The sequence below is a fragment of the Parasteatoda tepidariorum genome, chromosome 2, assembly GCF_043381705.1.
Source record: "Parasteatoda tepidariorum isolate YZ-2023 chromosome 2, CAS_Ptep_4.0, whole genome shotgun sequence".
NCBI lineage: Eukaryota > Metazoa > Arthropoda > Arachnida > Araneae > Theridiidae > Parasteatoda > Parasteatoda tepidariorum.
Window position 1 is genome coordinate 6,667,655 of NC_092205.1, and position 9,085 is coordinate 6,676,739.

The following is a 9,085-nucleotide window of genomic DNA, read 5'->3' on the forward strand; positions in this document are numbered from 1 at the left end:
GTTATACGAAAAAAGTGTGCAATCACCGTCTATTTTAAAATGTAGTTTCACATTTTAAGCATTTATCCATTTATACAAAAAAAAGCAAACAAAATCTTGTTGTTCGAAAAGAAAAGTGGAAATTCAAAAAACGAAGAAAAGGCAGTGTCAATATTTCAACAATTTTTAGTTTATACTCTGAATCTTTAAATTAAATTAATAAATAAATAATGGTTTGTTTTCATACATTTCAAAAGGTAAGAAAAAGCCGGAAAAGGCTGTGTCAATACTTTAAACGATTTATACACACCTACTTTTAAAATTATGAGGTGGGAATAAAAAAATTTTAACAAAAAAGTGCGCAATCACCGTTTGTTTTAAAATATAGTTTACTATTTTGAGCATTTGTCCATTTACGTTAAAAAAGCAAGCAAGATTTTGTAGCCTGAAATGAGAGCCCAAAAATGATAAATTACGATAAAAAAAATTTTCAACAAATTTATTTTTTCAATTTTTTACATAACTAAGAGCAATTTTCATTTAGTAACCGTATCGAGCATATGGCAATGTACCCAATAGCCCACTGGCTAATCCTAATCCACCATATCCTGCTCCGTATCCAAGACCACCAAGTCCAAGTCCATAACCTCCATACCCGTAGCCTAATCCACCTTGATTAGCATAACCATGCCCATGTCCAGCATATCCTTGTCCATGTCCGGCATATTCTTGTCCATGTCCGGCATAACCTCCAATACCGTAGCCACCATATCCTCCATAGAGGTGGCCATGAGCAGGGGCAGATGAGTGAATGTGAACGGCAGCTGGATTCTGGTTTGCGGTTCCTGGTTCGTTGGTCTTGACTTGAGCTCTGAAGCCACCGTGGTCAGCTACGTAATGAACCTCTCTGTGGATGCCACGATCATCTGTAAATCCATAGCTTCCTGTCACGTGATGTCCACCAGTTCCAGATTCTTCTCTGTGTTGTTCGCCATGTTTATCTTTAATGCTGTAACCGAATTTGTAAGGAATGGCTGCATGGTGCCCATGATGTTCCTAGAAAATGAATGAGGTTTTAACTAAAGTTATATGATTAGTATTCACGTAACTAGAGCCTTAAATTTGTACTTTCAGGATTAAAATAAAACTTTTTGCTCTGTGGTTGCGTTGATGTCTATTATTCTTTGAACTATTAAATGAACTGAAATACCATTTGTCATGTAACTAAGTAAAAAACAATTTTGCCTGTGTGTTTGTTGGCGTGCTGTGTGAATTGGTAAAATTATAAATTATAAGCTGAATTGGATTAATCAAAATCAAATAATGTTAAATTCACCTTATATATTTATATAGATCACTAATTTTATTTCAATAAAATTTATATCTCATTTTGATATTAAAATTTCTTACAATAATAGTTTCTAATTTTTCAAATTTTAGTTTCATGTTTGCTTGAAAACTAACTTGATATTAAATTATCCAACTAGGTAAAAATAGGTAATTTTGAAGAAAATTTCGATTTTTTTTCATTATCTATATTTGATCTTTTGTTCAATAATTTTATAAATTTCTTCAAACTTAAAATGAGTGTTATAATTTAGAATTATTTCATATTGATATAAAATAAATTGTTTCAGTACTTTTTGGTAATTACCTACTTTAAATGCATTTTCAGAAGAAGGTTGATTTTGAGATATTCTCTTCATGCTAACAAACATTACAGAATAATCTTATAGCAAATTTCTTAGAAATTTCGAATGTAGATTTTGTATAACGTTAGCTATGTTTTGAACTAAAAACTAAGGTCTAAATTTCGGTCGTAAATCTGCATGAATGACGTGAAAAATTTGTAGTTTTTATATTTAAGTTTGCGGTAATTTTCATCGAAAGAAAATATTTCATAAATTCTTAAAGTTTACTTCAGATTTATAATTTTAAAGATCCCTTCTTACCAAAAATAAAATTAAAGTTTTAATTAAGATAATTTTGTCGAACCCTGACAGAACAGTAAGCAATTTAAAAACATACACTTCAAATATTATAATAAGAATATTGGCTTTATTTATTGTAATTTTGTTTATGAAAAGCAAAAAGGAGGGAATAAACGAGAGAGGAGGACCCAAAACAAAACCCGATTTTTCAAATGAAAAATTTCTTCAGTCACCTTCAGAGTACTCTTAATCAGATGCAATGCACTTGTCAAGTCTTTTTTCCCATTAATTGAAGCATCTTTGGAACTCTTCAACTTTGATATCGTCCAGTGTCCCCTTTGCCACCTCTACACTATTCGTTTTACCACCGTTTTGTTTTTACCACCTCTACATCATCGTATCGCTTCCCTTTTGGAATTTGCTTCATTCTTAGTCAAAATTGCAGATGCTAGATCCATTGAATACGAAGGGTGGGATGATTCATTGATATTATTATTATTTTGATATTATGTCAGAAGGCGAGGAACAAATTTAGCAGAGTATTTTCAAATCTCATTCAAAATCCATTGACACGAGCTCCAACTCACGCCCACCTCTTCTGAAATTTGCTCGATCTTGCAATGACGATTCTTGTTGACTTTTTGGCAATTTTTTGCAATGTTTTCATTGTTTTGAGATATAATCGAAGACTGCTCAGAAAGAGAATAAACTTCAACACTCATCTCACCTCATTTAAAGCTTCAAAATCTCTCGAAAAATTGCCTGCGGTTCTTTTTAAAAGCCTATTAAAGATTTTGATAAGCTTTCAGCAGAGTCGATTTCTCAGTCAGAAATCAGAATTTTAAGCATACTTTTTTTTTCTTTTCAAATTTGCCCCATAGACTTCGTAATCAAGACAAAATAACAGTAAGAAAAGTGCTGCACAACGCTCAAACGTCGAGCTACCAACTGACGTAATCAGCACAATTGTTTCGTCAAAGTCTCTACTAACCACATATAGCTAGAGAATTCTCTGCTATGTTCACAAATGGCAGCTCGCTTTTAGATCTGTTCCACTATTTTTATTATGATTATTCTTATTATTATTATTTGGTTCCTCTAATCTGTTCAGCATATTTTTTATAAGCTAACCAAAATATTTAAACAATATATATAAAATTCTTACCAAAGGAGGATGAGCCATCACAGCAACAACCAAAATAGCTAAAACGGATACCTGCAAAATAACAAAAAATAAAAAATATTTTAATTTTTTTTCCTGGCAATAGGAAGTACACGTAAAATATTTTGAAAACATTAATAATAATAATAATAATGATAATAAAAAACAAAGAATTAAACGTAAGGAAACTAACATAGTAATGAAATAATTACCGAAATTTTGCTATAATCGAATTGTATTTGGTAAAAAATGCTATTACATGTAGGTGTACAATGGGTTATAATAAAATGTCACAAAAAGCTTAAAATGTGTTAAATGTGTAAGATTAAAATTGATTGTAACGTTATTTTTCAAACTTCAAAAATTGCAACCTAAGACAATTTGTTAAAAATGCACTAAAAGATTTAAATATAACGAATTGTTTTTATTCTACGATTTTTTGGGAATAATATCACTATAAGAGAGTTAGCTTGTTAAATATCTTATTAAATACTTCACATTATACTGCATTCTTTAGTTATATCAATTTATAATGTTACTTAATATTTGATTTTCTCCATTTAAATAGGTTCAATTTATAAACGTTTCACTTTGATTTATATTAATACTTTACTGGAATATTAAAAAAAAATAATATCATATATTACATTTTATCTACAGTAATCATTGACATATTCAAAAATATAAATATTATAAAATATTAACAGATATTAAATATTAGCTATTTGTTCACCCGAAAATATTTTTTATTGAAAAATAATTATCTGTTTTCGTTTATTTGATGAAATTACATTTTAGAATCAAAAAGTAAAAATAAAAAAAGAAAGTAAATTTATTACGACAATAGTAATTATACATTTCATGAAATATAGTAATATCACAAAATAATTACTAGAATATTAGAAAAAAATGAATATCATGTATTATATTTAATCTATAGTAATCATTATAATATTCAAAAATATAAAGATTGCAAAATAATAATAAATATTAAATATTAGTTATTTGTTCACTCAAAAAGGCTTTTTATCGAAAATTAATTCTCTGTTTTCATTTATTTGATCTAGTTACATTTAAGAATCAGAAAGAAAAAAAGAAAAGGAGAAAGTAAATATAGTAATAGAATAATAGTAAATATTTAATCTTTTTTGTCCTCAGAAAATAATTGTTACACGCTATGAATTATTAATATCACAAAATAGTCATCAGAGTTATAAAAATATGCCAGAAAATAATTGAAAAGTAATAATATTTGAAAAATATTTGTAATTATTATATTTGTAGGAAATAACAACAGATAATGAATGGTGGAATTTTTATTTTAGATTATTATTTACTCGCAAAATATTGTTTCCTATATTTTCTTCAAATGGGTCAGCTTTTAAAATTAAAAAAGAAATAATCCTATAAGACGTAATAGTATAAAAAAGCAGCAGTTAAACTTTCATAAATAATTGTTATATAAAATATTAGTTACACATTAAAAACTACTTATATTAGAAAAAGTTATCCCTTTAGGGCCAAAATGAATACGCAGAAATTATTAAAAATCATTAATATTTTAATAGGAATAGTAATCAGTACATCATTTGAAAATTTAAATTATAGAAAATATAAACATTAAGAAACAATATTAGATATTACATTATAAGGTAAGAATAAATATTAGAAAAAATTAGAGTGTGTTAAAAAAACATCAAATAAATACTGATTGATTTTACTTTATTTTACATACTTTATTTGAAAATATTATTTTTTAATCTAAAAGAAACAACATTAGAAGAAAGAATAATGGTAATGAAATTTGTAGTTATGCATGACATCGCTTGAATCAGAAAGTAGAAAATATTAATTATTTATTATTGGCTATAAATGTTATATTGCATATAATTTTTTTTATGAAACAAAATTTCAAAAAAAATAATATTTGAATTCATATTTTTCGAAGAAAGTACTTATTGTAGAATTGAAAAATATAAATATTAGACAAAATAATTATTCCATTTTTTTAAAATGTTAGTATTGGTAAATAGTAAATGATATTTATCTTCCTTACCAGTGAGATCATTTTTTCCTTTGTTGCTTTCCCACGAAATACAAGAAAAGACTGATTTCGGTTATTTCCGATTCCGTTCTTATATAGTTCATTTAGTCCATTGGTTTGACATTAGCACATGATCGTGACCCGATCAAGAATTCAAATGTTTCATGCATGGTTAACTATTTGTTGCTTTCGGCTCTTCATTTTCACTTTTCATAAAATGCTCCATTTGCTTCACCCATAAAATTTTCACTCTCTTTCAGAAGTTTCGAGATCAATTTGTAAACATTTATTTATGAAATGACCCATAACTAAAGGAATTTTGATTTCTTAATAGTAACATTATTCGTTTTTTATCGATTGCAGAACAATAGTTTTAAAACCAATTTAAATTATCGTTCATAATATGATTGATTTCTTTTGCTCAAAATTAGTTTTTTCCAACAGTGTTGAAAAGACTGAAAGGGAACAAAATGGTCCACTTTTTATTTTAACTCTTCAGAAACTGTCTATGTTTTAATAGCTGTTATGACTATTTAGTAATTCAAATGATGAATGATTGATAAAAGAAAATAATCTATAAAGATTCGAATTTTTTCCATTTTTTGAGAAATTTAAAGACCATCTGCTTCTATTTTCAAAAATGGTCATCTTTTGAGTTAAATTTATTTAAATTGTTTTGTCTAAATTCATTTTTTAACGGCAGATACTGAAATTTCGTTCTTCACCGGAAAATGCCAGAAGTGTTTTTTTCATTTAACGTTACCCAGTTGGCACCTGTGAGCCTAAGTCACGGAGGCAAGCAACATTACCCACGCAACATTGCCACAAATACCCGTTCATAGGGTGGGCCACATTCATACATCAGAGGATAACACAGAGAGAGAGAAACAGCCACGCCCTGGAAGAGATTTGAATCCGCAGCCATTAGCTTCGAAGTCAGGCACGCTAACCGCTCCGCGACCAGGCGGCTGTTTAAATTCATATCATATATGTTTTTGGCATATATGGTAATAATGTTACAACTAATTCAACTTTTTTTATTTTCACATGAGCAGCATTTATGTCTAATGTGCGTGAATTTCTTTTATCTTCTTGTCTAACTTGCGGTAGTATCAATATTTTTCAGTAATACTCTGCAGGAGCAATAGTTTAATATATGACGAGAAATAATTTGCATTAACTTGAATTCTAAACATAAAAAAAAATGCTTAGATTTATTGGTACAAGCAAACCCATTAAAAACCCCAATATAAATCTAAATCGGTATTTTTACTTGTCAATATCTAGTAGCCTAAATGTGTAATAAAAACCATTTGACAACCAGAAGTTCGAAGAAAATGGAACATTATGAGGCATCAATACTAATTAAAATGATAATACCACGTTAAAAATAATAGCTAAAAAAAATCAAAATTCGAAGTATAAAAGAATTGATTTGCTTCAGATCGTTTTAATTTCAATGATTCCAGCATTAATTAAATTTTGAAATAAAAACAAATGGCTAAGAGTTTTTAAATTATAAAAACAAACTCTAGTATTCACATTAGTAGCTGCAAATAAAGAAGTAAATTGGGTGATGAGATTAAAGGCAAAAAAAACAATGCAATTGTCTGTACTTCCACAAATTTAAACAATGTTACATTCTCAAAATAGACTAAATAATTTCAAAGAGCTTTTATTGCTTGGCATGTAAACTTTTTCAAATTTCCTATTAAATGAAAGATTGTCACATGAAAAAAATCTAATTTTATAAATCTTACCAGCCTTTTTTCGTAAACTAGTTTACTAATAGTTTCGATAACTGACAAACGAGCTAAAGTAACTTGTGATCGCGATGCATTCTCGATAAAATCGTTGCGTGTTTTTGAACATTTGTATAAAGCAGCTATAGGGGGTTATAGCATAATACATAGATTATTTTGTATAACTTTTATTATTATAACTTACTATTATGAGCTATTATGTATTTATTATAACTTTTACTGTTATTTCACCCTAAAACAGTTATTCAAAAACACTTTACAAATCTCCTAACATATGCTTAAAATAAATTAAATTACTTGAAATTTAAATATTAAATTAAATTTATAATTAAAAAGAAGATTTCGAATTTTGATATAGCTATCACTGTTATGTTTCCATATTTACATATTTTTGTTCATCTCAATCTAATTAAATTCCCGGTCTTCGTGAGGTTTAAAAGAAATCGTGAATATAAATTATTGTTTTTTTTCTTCTTCTTAACAATGAAACTTTCAAGAAAGACATGAGATCACTAAAGAGTGAATGGTTTCGTTTAAAACTAACTTGTGTTCTTCATATTTTCTTCGGAACTTCTCGTTTATGTCAGCAACAAATTCTTTGCAGTCGAAATTTAAAAATATGGCCACAAAATGTAGTTTTAAAAGCTATTTAGCAATTATTTTTAAAAAAAAAACTGTTCCGTTTTATAAAAAAAATTACATTTACGACGGCAAAGATTCCAAGGCCTATCACTTGATCACTATACGGTTCAATGTATTAAAGCAGTGGTTCCTAACCTTTTTCGGCCTATCGCTCCCTCTAGATGTCGCTGGCCACTTATAGTCCCCTCCTAAATCTTGACAGCCACCTATCGCACTTCTCTTTTTTCCGATCAAAAAACCACGAGAAAGTTTAGAAACTTCAAATTTTTCTTAATCTTTTTATTTTATCATTAATTTTTTTTTAAATTTGTAACTCTTTGTCTGAACTCTGAACGATCAGTATCGTATACATCATCAATTTCGATATTCGCTAGCTTTTTATCATTGTTTTTATTCACTTCATTTATTATTCTTGTCACCTCCCTAAGGATTATTACCCCATTGAGGGAAAAATCCCCCAGTGTATTAATGCAAAAAATTCTCCAAAATTTGGTTTTGAGAATCTATAATTAAAAAGACTAAATTAACTTTCTTGAACCACAGACAAATAATTATTAGGAAAGATCAATAATAGCTCAGCTAAACTAATTTATTAATTGAATAGAGCTGTACTCTAGAAAAATCAATAATATTACCTATTTCATTTAACAACCGGCATTAAACTGCAGATCCAATGTTCATTTCACGAATATTAACGTAGATTTCGTAGAGTTTTAATTTTGAGCCTAACGCATAAACTTTTGATTTCAATATTATCTATTATCTATAATTCATATGATACATATTATCTACGATAGACTAATATTACATATAATATTCTTTTTTTTGCATGATATTAAATGATTTTAAACGATTTTTAATGAAACGGAGATGCCATTTTACAAAATATTTACTTTCCACCTGTTGTCAAAATTTCATATTTCTGACTTTAGGACGTGTGAAATTAAAAAGGAAATACATATCTCAGAACCAGATATATAGCTCTTTGAGTTGCTGGGGTAAATACGATTATTGATGATATTAACAGTTTTCAAAACATTTTAATGGGTCTATCGATTGATGCTAAAAAGTGATCTTAACAGTAATTTCATTATGAATTCAGTTTTTTCTCCAAATTCGTTTGTGTATATCATTGAGGTGAGGAATAAAGCTCAGAAAAATATTTTGGTATAAAATTCTTGGAGAACCAGTTAATCTTAAAAAATTAGTTAACGGTGGGTTAAGTTCTAGTTGAAAGAAAAAAATATATAAAAAGATCCACACTTTAATCAATTTCAGTATTAATGCTATTAAAGCTTGAAAACTTTTTTTAAGTAAAAACTTAAAGCTAAAATTGCATATATTTTTAATAATTATTGTTAAGAATAATTAAAGCCAAATTTCTAGCCTTTTAGTTTTAAAAAATTTTCAGTGAGACGAAGGTCAACCGTCAATTGAAGTTCAGTTTGAGAAAAACGAAATTAATAAATCTAATTTCGACTAAAACATGATATTTTTTTCTTTATTTGACAGAAAAATAATTCCATTTCGTAAAAATAATAAAAAAAATCTCTAACTTCTTAAG

General features: G+C 27.7%; 1 protein-coding gene across 1 annotated transcript; it reads right to left on the bottom strand.

Annotated features, from left to right (window-relative positions):
* Window positions 1-492: 492 nt before the first annotated feature.
* Window positions 493-5,430, bottom strand: LOC107444921 (cuticle protein 14-like). The gene is made up of 3 exons (XM_016059191.3): window positions 5,129-5,430; window positions 3,076-3,126; window positions 493-1,035 (listed from the first exon to the last, which is right to left on the bottom strand). The coding sequence occupies exons 1-3, from the start codon at window positions 5,138-5,140 to the stop codon at window positions 520-522; spliced, it is 579 nt and encodes a 192-aa protein (XP_015914677.2). The 5' UTR covers window positions 5,141-5,430; the 3' UTR covers window positions 493-519.
* Window positions 5,431-9,085: the final 3,655 nt, after the last annotated feature.

Coding starts and splice junctions, on each gene's coding strand:
- LOC107444921 (XM_016059191.3), bottom strand. Junction 1,036..3,075: donor TGATGGCTCATCCTCCTTTG/GTAAGAATTTTA, acceptor TTCATTTTCTAG/GAACATCATGGGCACCATGC.